This window comes from Equus quagga, chromosome 14 (assembly GCF_021613505.1).
Source record: "Equus quagga isolate Etosha38 chromosome 14, UCLA_HA_Equagga_1.0, whole genome shotgun sequence".
NCBI classification, from domain to species: Eukaryota; Metazoa; Chordata; class Mammalia; order Perissodactyla; family Equidae; genus Equus; species Equus quagga.
This window is the reverse complement of record NC_060280.1, coordinates 65,107,764-65,122,820: the sequence shown is the minus strand read 5'-3', so window position 1 is coordinate 65,122,820 and position 15,057 is coordinate 65,107,764. Positions and strand designations below refer to the sequence as shown.

Sequence of the window (15,057 nt, the reverse complement as noted above, 5' to 3'; positions counted from 1 at the left end):
AGAAAGAATATTGTAGAGACATTGTTATCTTTTAAAATTAACACAGGGCAATTACCATGCTTTCAAAACAGTCCTCAGTTCCAACATTAGATGGTGACTAGGCATGACATTCTAATGTTAGATTTTTATTTACAGTAATAAATTCTTTTTTCACCATTAAAAACACCCCCTTTGCAGCTTTGGTCAAAAGACTCTCAAAAACGAAGAGACTCATCTCACGCGAATGATAAAGTGTACTTCCTTTTACCTGAGACATCCATCTGTCGTCTCCTTGAATATCTTCCGCTGCATGTGGAATGGCTGCTGGGTTCGAGTCACCTTGGCTCATTCTATACCTGAGGGAAAAAATGTCTATGTCATGTTTCATTCATTAACAGCAATAGTTATTTGTTATCATTTACTTAAATATTACACGTCAGGTTTTAAATAATAATTTAAGTTTCACTGTGGTTTTGCCTAGAAGCAAACAACTGGAATTTATTTTCAGCAGAGAAGAGTTACAGGACACAACGGCTTGAGTCCCATAAATATCCAGCATCACTAAACTTCCAGACAGGCCTGAATATTATTTAGGAACAGGGTATTCCAGTTAAAAAATCTGCTCTAAGTATATGCTCTACATCTATATTAATTTTTCATGATTATATGTTACTATGAACACCAAATGACACAAAGAGTCAGACACTTAGTTCAATGAAATCTGTATTAGTCTTTTAGGCTGCTAGAGTTACACAGTTAAGAATTATTACAGCAATGATTAGAATCCACTGGTTAGTACACATCACACAAACAACTGTACCACAGATTATGTAAAACTAGTCACAGGCTTTGACACTGGTTTTTTTTGAGGAAGATCAGCCCTGAGCTAACTACTGCCAATCCTCCTCTTTTTGCTGAGGAAGACTGGCCCTGAGCTAACATCCATGCCCATCTTCCTCTACCTTATGCGGGGGACAGCTACCACAGCATGGCTTTTGCCAAGTGGTGCCATGTCCACACCTGAGATCAGAACCAGCGAACCACCGAGAAGCAGAACGTGCGCACTTGACCGCTGCACCACCAGGCCGGCCCCATTAGTCACAGGCTTTGGCACTGGTTTTTGACAAACATTTACTATTTTTATTTCTGACAGATCTCCACTAAGAAAATGATTAGTGATGAGCCCAAATATGGCATCTGATAGTGAAGAAGGAATAAGTGAAATTTAGAAAAGTCAGAAATGATAACCTTCTAGAAAGACAAATAAGAAACCAGATTGTTTTCATTCAACTCTGCAGAATACCTACGAGAGCCATTAGGCTCAAGAGGTCACTTGGCAAATGCAAAGGATGATGAAAAAGAGAAAAACCTGGGGTTTTGCGGCTTCTAGAAAAGGAGGCCATACTCTCTCTCTTTGTCCTTCCTTTGCCATCCTCAAGCACAGCTAAGCTTTCTCGGAAAGGGAATGGATTTACACTCATCACTAAGCATTTACTGAGTGAAACAAGACACACTGGGTTGCCACGGTAGTAGTTTTGGAGACTCAGAATGTACCAAGCCCTAAACATGAAAGCACACTTTCATTCATGAAAAATAAATTACAGGAACGAACAATTTTAACACTAATTATGCAAACAAATTAGCTCAATTCTAAATAACATTAGGCCTAAAAAAATTAGGCTTTGGGTAAATCCCGTATCTGACAGAAGATGTAAAATACCATCCACATCCTGTGTATATATTTCTTTAGATTACTAAAATTTGCAACTATCAGAAAATAATAGCTATCTATCAATGACTAAAGATGCTGTGTTTTAGACATACCACCTCCAATCCTCACAAAAGTACTGCAAAAGGAGGAAAAGGAGAATCAATTTGGGTAATTTGTGCAGCGAGTGACTGAAATTAGATTTGCCTGACCCCAATAATGTCACATCTGGCCCAGTGACCACAATCCAGTTCATGTGGACTCCCTACAGGGGGCCTAATATCTAACCATTCCACGCCGAAGACACATACTACATGGAGCTAGAAACATCAACGTAAAATACAAGAATTGGGAAGAACCGCAAGATGAATTGCTGTAGCTCCAATCAGACTATGGTATCTGTTTGGGGTTTCAGTGTCTAAGGAAGGAATGGAAAAATTAAAAGATGCACAAAGGAAAAAGAAAAAACGATTAAAGGGGTTAAAACAAATAGCCATATAGAAACATTTAATTCTGGGGTTTTGCTTTTGTTTTTGAACTAATAAAACATTTATACCTTCTACATAAAAGTTTCTTTGGGTCTAAGTTCGATTCTAGATTTAGTCTGGCTATTCAGGTTAAATCTAACATGGTGCTTAATAAAAGTTTTAATTTAAAAAGTACCTTTCTTCCCTGCTGATCAAACAGCTCTATTGGCCTTAAGGCAGACAAGGGGCAACCAAGTTTTCCCATCTTAAGGATTTCAAAATTAGATCTAAAAATGCAAAGAAATATACCAACAAATAGCTCTGTTTTCCACTCACTATTTGAAAAAGTCTATTTCCTAACTTTTTAAATACACTTTAAAAACCCAATCATTTCATTAATTTATTTATTTTCCCACTGGAAAAACACTTAACACGTTAGGTATTTTTGAGACAAAAGTTAAGACACAGAGTTAAGTGAGAGAGCACTACTGAAAAGGAGAGAAATAATCTGTCCAACACTCACTATATGGTTATATAATGGAAAGTACTTTTCCTGGGGATGTTTAAACAAGGGTGACAAACTGTGAACATGAGGTGCCTTCATAATAATACGTATTCAAATACATCCCTCGCCACTTAAAGACTAAATGCAGGCACTTCAACTTCATTTCAGTCCTTGGGATATCATGTTCAGATCTTGCTGAAAAACTTAAGAAGAATTTTGACAACCTGGAGGGTGTATAGAGGAAAGGAGCCAAGATTGTGAGAAATTTGAAAACCTGTTATATTAGAAATAGTTGAAAGAAATGGGCATGTGTCTAAGCTGCAGAAAAACTGGTTGAGGAAGAGGAAGACACAGGACATAAACAGCTGTCAAAGCATTTGAAGATTACGAGGAAGAGATGTCAGGCTTATTTTGCACGTCCCCAAATAGGAAGACAGGGCCAGTGGCTAGAATGTACAGTGAGGCAAATTTCTAGCGAATATGACTACAGAATGACATAGCCTGTCTCATAAGGTAGACACTTCCAATGGACATTCAGAGAGGCTAGGGGTGTACCTAATAGGAAAGCATAAAGTGAACTAAAGCATACGAGTAAAGACTGGTCCAGATTAGTGGACTTCAAACATTTTTTAATGTTGTAAAATCTTTTTGATATGCCCCAATATATGTGTATTTATTTATAAATTAAATATGTAAATTATTGTGAATCTGTATATTAAATATTAGCAGAGTTTACTTTTTCTTTTTTTACATAAAAAATAAATGTAAACAGCAGTTCCAAATTTTTTCCTGTATTCCAGCAGATCATCTTGTGCATGCCTGGGAGTGCACATACTCTACTTTCAAGACCAATGGTCTACATAAACTATAAGATCTCTTCAGACCTATGATTCACTTTTCAGATGAATTTTCAATGTGTCCAACAGGTAAACAATTGATCTAAAATAATTGCTGGGGCTGGCCCCGTGGCCTAGCGGTTAAGTTTGGCACATTCCACTTCAGTTGCCCAGGTTCAATTCCTAGGTGCACACCTACACCACTAGTCAGGGGCCATGCTGTGGGGGCAACCCACATACAACATACAGGAAGATGGGCACAGATGTTAGCTCAGGGTGAATCTCCCTCAGCAAAAATAAATACATTAACTAAATAACTGCTATTAAGATTTATTAAGAACTTACTATTTACAAGACATTGGGCTAAAACTGAAGCTCAGGGAGATTTAAGGAAACTGCTCCTTGATAGGGCGAGCTGGGATGTGATTTGAATGCAGGGTGATAATACTCCAAAGCCTACTACTCCTGAGCAAAGGACGTTAGGCTCTACACAGAAGACTCTGTATATAAGACAACGATAAATTTTAATTTACGTCAATTCACTTATATCTTCTACTACTACTACCCAAATTTAATGGCATTTTGATACCCTGAGCAAAATACTTTCATCTCAGTCCTTTCCTTTTTTTTTGAGGAAGATTAGCCCTAAAACAACATCTGCCGCCAATCCTCCTCTTTTTGCTGAGGAAGACCGGCTCTGAGCTAACATTCGTGCCTGTCTTCCCCTACTTTATACGTGGGACGCCTGCCACAGCCTGGCTTGCCAGGCAATGCCATGTCTGCACACCCAGGATCCAAACTGATGAACTCCGGGCAGCCGAAGCACAACCTGCGAACTTGATCGCTGCACCACCGGGCCGGCCCTCATCTCAGTCCTAAATTTCTTCATGGGCAAAATAAAAAAGCTATACCAGGAAACCAAGAAAGAAAATGTCATTTATCTGAGGCTACCAAGCAGGTAGAACTGGGAGAAGATCACAAAATATTTCCAATTAGCTAGTCTTTTTTTTTCTTTATGAAAATAAGGCCATCCTTCTTCCTCTTCTACAAGAGCAAAGTATCTGAGCAAAAATTTGTTTCTTTGTGCCTTCAGATACTTGGCTTTTGTATTATCTGGCCAAATCAAAATCTTAGAATACAAAGTAGCTTTCAGTTTTACTGATGGCAATGGCTGGTAACATTTTTAAACAGTAGGTAAAGAAAGACTGAGCCACGAACCCCTGCAGTCTCCTCTTTAAGAACCAGGCTGGACATATACAACCCAGGGGACTATGCATTCAGCAGATTCCAATAATTTGGGAGTTAGACAAAATAAGCTGTTGTATTCTTTACAATAAAAACAAAAACTGAGTCAGGAACTATCCAGAGAACAGCCTGTGGTAGGTCACAAAAATCAGAGTGATTCTGATCTGCTCTCAGGCAGAAAGCAATACTGTCACATAGGAGTATTCAAAATGGTGAAGCTGGACTGAGTAACACAACAAAAAACAAGCACCGATGGGGAGGGATTTGCCTCCCATCTCGCCTTACTCATTCAGAATAATCTCCCCCACGTAGCAAGTCACTAACTTGTGAGATCACAAACAGCAGATTCAGTTAGAAAAACCAAGTAGAATGGAGAGAAAGGTTTGAAGAACAAAAGTTTTGTTAATTTACCAGGAGAGACCCTATTGGAGGGAAGCTTAATGGTCCATTAAAATGAGTTCTCTGGAAAGATGAGGAGTAAGTGACTTGCATAGCATTTCCCGATTTTCCTGCATTTTCTATCTTCTCTACTTAACTTGGACTATGACAGGATAACACGAGAATTTCCAGATGCTTATACGAGCGTGGTGTAGGGCGTCTAATCAGAAACCAGTTCCAACAACAAAGAATTATAAATTCTCAAGCTGGGCTGGATGTTTCTTTCGTTTAATCAGGAAACAGATGGAGGGGGAAAGTTGCGCTAAGAATGAAAAGATTTAGAATGTTTGCACTCTGAGCTAAGACTTCATTTTGCTTCCCAGGGAGTTGGCAGGGTTATTGTGAAGGGGAAGGCGGGCCTCACTCTAAATACCCTGCCTCAGTAGGCTGGTGGGTGGGTCCCTGGGTTCCAGCACATCCATGATTTATTATCAAATGCCCAAGCCAACAAATTAAAGCACGATGATTTCCTACTCCTCCCCTGCTCCCCCACAAGGAGGCAACCTTTATATGCGAACAATGTGCCCAGGAGTAGAATCTCAAGACACAAGGCATACCCAAGGCAAAGGGTACTCAAATGCTCAGGGGAAACAAGCATCCCTATTTTCTCCTTCCTCTTTCTCCACACTTTTACCCACCCCCAAATTTTAAGCTGTACAAAATGAGGACCTAAGGTGGGTCCAGGCCGTCCTCCCTTTCTCCGTGGGTAAGCGCTAAAAAGAGGCCAAAGCTTCAGGCGTTTGGTTTTTTTCAAGGTTTGTATATATATTATGAAAAGCCACGCTGGCCTGGGAGCTATGGAAAGCAAACAGTGAGTCACCACGCAACGGGTCTATCACAGACCTGTAGGCCAGAAGGTCCTGATCTGGGACATGGACACGGACCAGGTAAAAGCACCTAAGAAAACCTGTCCTCCGGCAGGCTGAACTAGCTGGTTGACCTTGGGCTCATCACCAACCTCGCTGGGCCTCATCTCTAAAACCAGCTGCTGGACCGGACAGCCCTCTAAGAAATAACCCCGTTTGAGTGGTGACAGTCTACGGATTTTTGAATACATTCAGGGAGGAAACGGAGAAGTTCCTAAAGAGTTGACATTTTTCAACAAAAGGGGGAGGAAAAGGCGCTCAGTCAAAACACAACAGAGTAACTCGGCCCGCGGGAAAGGCCTCTCGGACAAGAGGAACGGGGAGGAGGGTCGGAGGTCCAGCCCCGGGGGAGGAGGGAGAAGCCACTGCGGAGGCTGGAGGTGCTCGCGGGGCGCCCCGCGGCCGCAGGGGCCGGGGGTTGCGGGAGGCCCGCCGCAGAGGTGGGCAGGCGCGGGCGGCGCGGCCCTCCGCGGGATGCCTCCACCGGGAAGGGCGGGGTGGAGCCGGCGGCCAGCGCAGGAGTCGACAGGTTTGGGGGCGGGGTGCCGGGGGACGGTTCTAAGGCGGCCGGCGAGCCGCCTGGAGGCCCCAGGGGCAGCGCGGGCGGCGGGGTCACCAACGCCGGGTCCGCGGGGAATGCGCGCGCGCGAAGACCCCCAAGGTCGGCTGGGGGGGGGGGGGGGGGGGGGGGGGGGGGGGGGGGGGGGGGGGGGGGGGGGGGGGGGGCCTCTCACAATAACACATCGCAGCCCCTCCAAACCCCACTTCTAAGCCCCCGGGTTCCCGCGCCCCAGGGATGCACTCACTCAGGCAAAGGGTCCGTGCGGGCCCCAAGCGGCTGCGGCGTCGGCGGGCGGCGCGTCTGTCGTTCGCTCAGTCCCGGCGGCCCCGCTCTGGCGCGTCCCTCCTCCGGCCCCGGCCCCAGCACCAGCAGCAGCGCCCCCACTTCCGGTTCCCCTGCCACTCAGGCAAATGCTTTCCGGAAGTCCCGCCCCATCCTGTCGGCCTCGGCGTGGCTCCTCTCTCCCTGCCTTTCCTCTCTGCGGGCGCTAGCTGCCAGCGCTCAGGTGTCCTGTCACGTCCAGCGAGGTTCCCCGCTTTGTTCTCTATTCTGCCCTCTTTTTTGCGTGTAGACTGCGCGATTTGGGCCTCTATCTCTCCTCCAGCTGCATCCCTCCATCCTGAGTTAATGTCCCTGCGGCGTGGAGATGGCAGTCGGGACAATGTGGCGTGACCTCACACTGACGCCATTCCCTTCCCGCCCCGCCAACCTGGCTTCCTTCTCCACCCCATGGAATAAACCGATTGCTGCAAGTGGGAGGGAAATGGGGCCCCAAGGTTAATGAGGCAGCTCCCTACGTTTACGAGTGGAATTTCTGTTTCTATGATGAGTGTACGGATTTTAGGTGACCGCCTCTTAAGGTGATACCATAGCGGGATGGCGACTCGCGGTCTTTTCCTTAGCGATCCGTCTAAACTAGGGAAAGACATACCTATACAAAGTCAGTATTGAAAAGATTCTATGCTAAATGCTATATAAATGCAGGATCTATCAGAGTAGAGAGGAGGGGCGAAAGATGTAGGCAGAAACGTTTGTGGAGCAGCGCCTTGAGCTGGCCCTTTTAAGGATGGATAGGATTCATTCAGATCTCTGCCGGGACTCGGCAGAGCCTTCCAGCGCTCTGCAAATCATCAGGGGTTTTGATTTTGCTGACAAAACCCGTTAAGAATACTACAAAAACCTGGGAGCTGAAAGTTTCAAGCTATATTAAATTATTTTTCTACATCACCTGTGCTGTCAAGTGGTACTAAATTTATCAGTCATATATAATCCAAAATAATTTTGTCCTCGTTTAAAATGATTTTTACATTGCTGACTTGCCTTGGAAATTCTCTTACAGATGTTCATACTATAGGGCACCCAGTAGGTGCTCAGTAAATGTTTCTCGTTTTAAGTGTTTCAGTGAGAAGAATTCGTGTTTGGAGAACTCAAATGGGGATATAAAGAGGCAGCTGAGAAATATATTGATAACAGAAGAGAAATAGCTTGAATTATTCTCCAGGGATAAATCCATTGAATCTGGTATTTCCCTAGTTTTTACACTCAGCACACTTTAATGTCATCACTACTTTAACATGCTGTCTTTCCTGCTATGTTGTAAGCTCCGAGGGAGCAGGGACCTTGTCCCATGGATTCCCAGCACCTGGCAGGCTGGCTGATCAGTAGTAGACACTCATCAAATCCTGATGAATGAGGAATGAATGATCAAGGGCTGAATGTGTGTCTGTGGAACCCATGGCCTATCTTTATATTTTCCTGTTTTTCAACCTTTTCATTAAGACACATAAACAAAGGAGGTGTGCCCCCAGGAAATACTAGATCTGGTTAAACTAGCCTCTGCAAATATTTAAATACATTTATGGCTCAGGCAGTTTTTAGTGTTTTGGCAAAATCTCAATGCCACTGAACCCTGACATTTATTAAGAGCTTGTCTCCTGAATTCATCTGTTTTAGCTTTCTAAATAATTCATTTTCAAAAATATGCAGGCAGTATCGTGGAAAGGACCCTAAACTAGGCTTCAGGGTGCCCTGTGTTCTTGTCTGAGGGCTATGGCTCACTTAACTTCTTCCAGCCTTTGTTTCTTAGTCTGTAAGACAAAAGGGGTGGACTAGATGGCCAGCCCGGTGCACACGTTCTGCTTTGGCGGCCCGGGGTTCGCTGGTTTGGATCCCGGGTGCAGACATGGCACTGCTTGTCAAGCCATGCTGTGGCAGGCGTCCCACATATAAAGTAGAGGAAGACTGGCACGGATGTTAGCTCAGGGCCAGTCTTCCTCAGCAAAAAAGAGGAGGATTGGCAGCAGATGTTAGCTCAGGGCTAATCTTCCTCAAAGAAAAAAGGGGTGGACTAGATCATTGCTAAGGTCCTTTCTAGCTCTAAACTTCCGCCCTACCCTGAGTTACATGCGGGAACATAATTCTGGTGGCATACACACCCTGTCTCTCTCCTCCTCACTTCCCACACGCAACCTCCCTTCCCCCTAAGCCCCATTCAGAGTGTATATTCCATACAGCCCTAGTTGGTGCTGGGAAAAATAACTTCTCTGACTGTGAGACAGATAGACTGAAAATTATCAGGAGAGCTTGCCCTTCAAGTTCTTTTTCCATTAATGATGATAGGTTTTATGACTCCATCCAGATTCTTTAGTCTGTTTTCTCTTGTGACTAAATGCCAAACTAAAGGGAGAAAATATATAAGCCCTGACAAAATTTGACTGATTGGAGTCCTCAAATGGGCTTGAGTAAACATGATCCAGTGTAAACCTAGGACTTTGAGAATGAGAAGTGTCAAAATACTGCCCAAGTGGCCTGGAATTTAGGTGACTGCTTGGCGTTTCGTTACTTACAGTAATAAAACCAGGAGATTTCAGAGGACTTGGCATTTCATACACGAAAGGAGCAGAGAAAAGCTATGTGGACCGAGAATGGACACGCAGTGTGAATTTAGGGAATTTCTGTGGGTAGAACACAAGGTCAGATGGTTTACAGAAAAAGAACTTTCAAAGTTTTGTTTATTGTTAAAACAACATTAAGAAATGTTTCCATAGGAAAAAAATAAATTCGCTCACATCCTTACCAATTAACACATTTTCATTTGCCTCAATTCCTTTCATTCAATAGCCATATATTCAATATATACTATATTTCTCTTTTTTTGTGTGTGTGCTGAGGAGGATAATTATCCATGAGCTAACATCTGTTGCAAATCTTCCTCTTTTTGCTTGAGGAAGATTCGCCTTGAGCTAACATCTGTGCTAGTCTTCCTCTATTTTGTATGTGGGTCGCTGCCATGCATGCCTACCCAATGAATGGTATAGGTCTGAACCTGGGAACCAAATTGGAGCACGCCAAACTTAACCACTAGGTCACAGGGCTGGCGCCTATATTTCTCAATTTTAAGATCTTTGGGGTCAGGCCAAGATATTGTTAGAAATATAGTAAAGAACATATTATAACAACATTTTTGTTTCCACAACTGACAATTGTTAATGTATCGCATCCTTATTTTTTTTAACAACGTGTGTGTGCATGCACATGTGTATGTTTTAGTATCACTACAAACTCGTGGATTGAAACATACTTGATGTGTTTCGTCCCATTGCAATTATTAAGCTTGTTGATAACTTGATTGTCCCATCTTTAGTGAGTGGGACCATATTCAAGTTGGCTTCTCGTCATTTTGACATGACGGAACATTGATCTTCTTTCTGCCCCTTTAATTTTTGCCTTTTCTACTATTTCATATAAATGGAATCATACACTTGTGCCTAGTTTTGCTTGTTATGAATAAAACTAAGATGAAAGTTCATGCAGAAGTTTTTGTGTAGACATGTGTTTTAATTTCTCTTGGATAAACATCTAGGAATGGAATTGCTGAGTCATATGGCAGGTGTATGTTTAGCATTATAATAAACTACCCAACTGTCTTCCAAAGTAGTTTATCATTTTACACCCCTACAAACTGGGTGAGAGTTCCGGTTGCTCTGCATCATTGACAAGACAGTATTTTCAATCTTTTTAATTTTAGCCATTCTAGTGAGTATGCAGTGACAGTTCATTATACTTTTAATTTGCATTTTCCCGATAATTAATAATATTAAGCATCTTTTCATGTTCTTTTTGGCCATTTATATATCTTCTTTCATGAAGTGGCTGTTCAATTCTTTCGCCCATTAAAAAAAAATATTAGATTGTTTGTCTTCCTATTACTGAGTTATAAAAGTTCTTCTATATTCTGAATAAAAATCCTTTGTCATATATATGTATTTCAAATATTTTTCTCCCAGTCTGTGGCTTATGTTTTCATTTTCTTAATGGTATCTTTTGAAGAATGGAAGTTTTAACTTTGATAAAGTACAATGTATCTTTTTTTTCATTTATGGTTTGTGATTTTTGTGTCCTATCTGAGAAATCTTTGCCTACTACCAGTTATGAGTCTCTCCTATGTTTTCTTCTAGAAGTTTTATAACTTTAACTTCTACATTTCAGTAATCCTTTTTAAGGTAACTTTTATGTATGGTGTGAAGTAAAGGACAAAGTTAAGTTTTTTGCATATGAATATCCAATTGTTCCACCACTATTTGTTGAAAAGATCTTTCTTTTCTCTATTGAATTATTTAGCCGTTTTATTTAAATACAATTGACTGTATATGTGTGGGTCAATTTTGGACTCTGTATTCTGTTCCATTGATCTCTACATCTATCTACACTAATACCAGACTGTCTTAATTAGTGTAACTATATAGTTACTCTTGAAATCAGATAGTGTGAGTCCTCTAGGTATCTTCTTTTTCAAAATTGTTTTGACTGTTCTAAGTCCTTTGCATTTTCGTATAAATTTAGAATGAACTTCTTGATTTCTACAAAAAGGCTTTTTGAAATTTTGATTGGGATGCGTTAAATCTATACATCAGTTTAGGGAGAATTGACATCTTAACAACACTGAGTCTTCTGATTCATGAATAGTGTTTATTGTGCCATCGTTTTAGATTTTCTTTAATTTCTCTTAGCAATAGTTTGTAACTTTCATTGTATGTCTATATATTTGATAAAGTTATTTAAATATACATAATATATCCTTCACATTCGTAAGAACATTTTTTTGAGAACTACTCATTTTTTTATTTTGAGGAAGATTAGCCCTGAGCTAAGTGCTGCCAATCCTCCTCTTTTTGCTGAGGAAGCCAGGCCCTGAACTAACATCCGTGCCCATCTTCCTCTACTTTATATGTGGGATGCCTACCACAGCATGGCTTGCCAAGTGGTGCCATGTCCACACTGGGGATCCGAACCAGTGAACCCTGGGCTGCTGAAGCAGAAGGTGTGCACTTAACTGCTGAGCCACCAGGCCAGCCCCAAGAACTACTCATTTTTGAGAACCTCACAGTAGCATATAATTTTCTGATGAAATGTACCTGAAAATTTTAAGCAATCACTTGAGATATCTGTAAGGAATATACCAATGTGCTTGAGGAGGAGTTAAGAACCCCAATCCCAGGCCAAACTACATGTGCTATCTAGGCACCTGGGCCTCACTTACTGGGTAGTGATTTGCTTTCATTGTCACCAACCTTGAAAGTAGTTTCATTCAGATTTCTACCTCATTAAAATTACAAATCCTTACATCATAGATTTTCAGGGTCTTTCTCAGATAAAACCCTAAATTCTGAATGCCACGGGTCCATGGATGTTTCTCTTGTAGTGTGTACCTCTCTTTCTTAACCATTTGTTTACAAGTCTCTTTCTCTGACTAAACACATGTTCTTCTTGGGCAGGAGACTTGTCTCCTTGTCACCCCAGTGCCAGGAAGTGCCTGGCGTAATAAATATTTTTTGGTAAATGTTTGATGGATGAATAAAGTCAAGGTCAATTTTCAGGTCTCAAGAAAGAAGACCACCAAAGCCGAGGGGAGCAGATGCTGGAATCAACGTCAAGAATGGGAATCACCAACAGGAATCCTAAAAGCCTGGCAAGGCAGTGGGAAGTTGGGACTCAGGAGTTAAGCTGGCATGGTCCAGCTTAATTCTGGCAGTTTCTTGTATCTTCTCATATGCTTTAAAAAACTGGATGTGTAGTGGTAGCTCATTGTTTTAATTTGCATTTCTCTGATGAAGGATGCTGTGGAGCATCTTTTCAGATGCTTATTTGCCATCTGTATATTTTCTTTGGTGAAGTGTCTGTTAAGGTCCTTGGCCCATTCTTTAATGGGGTTGTTTGTTTTCTTATTGTTGAGGTTTTTGTTTTGTTTTGTTTTGTTTTTAAAGATTTTATTCTTTTCCTTTTTCTCTCCAAAGCCCCTAGTACATAGTTGTATATTCTTTGTTGTGGGTCCTTCTAGTTGTGGCATGTGGGATGCTGCCTCAGCGTGGTTTGTTGAGCAGTGCCATGTCCGCGCCCAGGATTCGAACCAACGAAACACTGGGCCGCCTGCAGTGGAGCGCATGAACTTAACCACTCGGCCACGGGGCAAGCCCCTTATTGTTGAGTTTTAAGAGTTCTTTGTATATTTTGGGTGACACTCATTTGCTAAATGTGTTTTTTGCAAATATTTTCTTCTGTGGCTTGTCTTTTCATTCTCTTGACACTGTCTTTTGTGGTAAAGCAGTTTTTTATTTTAATGAAGTCCAGTTTATTGATGATTTCTTTCACAGATTGTGCCTTTGCTGTTGTATCTAAAAAGTCATCGACATACCCAAGGTTCAGTAGGTTTTCTCCTGTGTCGTCTTCTAGGAATTTTATAGTTTTGCATTTTTCCTTATCTTTGGTTTTCTGTAGCTTAAAAATAATATGCCTCAGTGCAAGTTTTTTTCTGAGCCTCCAGCAGGCTGTTCTCTGAGCCTCCTGGTTCTGTAATTTGGTGTCTGACATTAATTTGGAGAAATTCTCAGTCATTATTGTGTCAAATATTTGTTCTGTTCCTTTCTCTCTTTCTTCTTCTTTTGGTATTCCCGTTATGCATATGTTATACCTTTTGTTATGGTCCCACAGTCCTTGGATATTCTGTTCTGTTCTTTTCAGTCTTTGTTCTCTTTGCTTTTCAGTTTTGGAGGTTTCTATGATGTATCCTCAAGCTCAGAGCTTCTTTCCTTAGCCATGTCCAGTCTATGAGCTCGTGAAAGGCATTCTTCATTTCTATTGCGGCCTTTTTGATCTCTAGCATTTCTTTTTGATTCCTTCTTAGGATTTCCATCTCTCTGCTTACATTGCCCATCTGTTCTTTCATGCTGTCTACTTTATCCATTAGAGCCCTCAGAATATTAATCATAGTTGTTTTAAATTCCAGGTCTGATAATTCCAACAACTCTGCCAATGTCTGGTTCTGATGCTTGCTCTCTCTCTTCCAGTTGTGTTTGCCTTGCAATTTTTTCGTAATTGCTGAACATGATGTATTAGGCAAAGGAACTGCTGTAAATAGGCCTTTGGTAATGTGATGGAAAGATGTGTGTGTAGTCGGGGAAGCATTCTATACTTGAACTGAATCTTAAAGAATGAATAAGAGTTACCAGGCGTAAGGTGGGGAGGGTAAGGAGAGAGGGTAATGGTGTGATTAAAGGCTTGAAGCACAAGAGGTAGCAAGAGCAAAAATCTCCCTTGTTTAAGATCTCTCAGGAGCAAAATATTATGGTAATGACCTCGTATTAGCCATTTCCCTCACCAGATTGGGGTCATGCCCAAATCAGCTTTGTACTCTTCACATGCACTAACACAGAGTATGAATTTGGTGTGCAATGCTTTGTGAAACTAATAAATAATAATTTCCCAATGACATGGGACCTCTCTGCTGTCAGAGAATCACCTTGGACAAGCATAAGCTGGGCTGGGGTTATATAAGCTGGGCCCAGCCTCATCCTTACACTTGTGAATAAATTACATTTGCCTCAAATCATGGATGGTCCTATTACTGCTACTCTTCCTACTAGTACAACTATTACTAAAACAACAACATATATATTGTTATAGTATGTATGTACACATATACACATTATATATATATATATATATAACATGTGTGTATGTGTGTGTGTGTATATATATATATACATAGATATATAGTTGTGGTAGTACATATATGTGCACACACACCCACAAAATTACAACTTCAAATTTTTTAATTATTTTCATTATCCTACATTATCCTAGTTGATCCTCATAAAATACTATTATCTTGTTTATGGCTATTCCACACAGAGAATAGAGAAGTAATAATGAAGAAATTGTAATCAATCAGTTAACAAATAGTTATTAGGCACCAATGTGTGTCAGACTGTGCCAGCCACCTCAGGGATACAAAAGGCATATTGAAATAATAGTATTTGTAGCTAAAAGGATTATTTGGTCCAGTTCTCTCATTCTATAGGCAAGCGCTACAGGTAAGAAAAGTCAAAATTTTTGGCCCCTGTCTGCAAATTCCATGATTCTATAACAATCTAGTAGTAAAGAAAAAATGAAAAC

At 41.3% G+C, this 15,057-nt stretch overlaps 1 protein-coding gene across 1 annotated transcript in view; it reads right to left on the bottom strand.

The window, feature by feature from the left end:
• The window catches only part of PAFAH1B2 (platelet activating factor acetylhydrolase 1b catalytic subunit 2), a 30,306-nt gene extending 23,255 nt beyond the window's left edge, over positions 1–7,051 (bottom strand). The window contains exons 1-2 of the mRNA XM_046685774.1: positions 6,851–7,051; positions 248–335 (exon numbers count right to left, since the gene is read on the bottom strand). Coding sequence (XP_046541730.1) covers positions 248–328 — 81 coding nt within the window. The 5' untranslated portion in view covers positions 329–335; positions 6,851–7,051. The remainder of the gene's footprint in view (positions 1–247; positions 336–6,850) is intronic.
• Between the last annotated feature and the right edge of the window lie 8,006 nt (positions 7,052–15,057).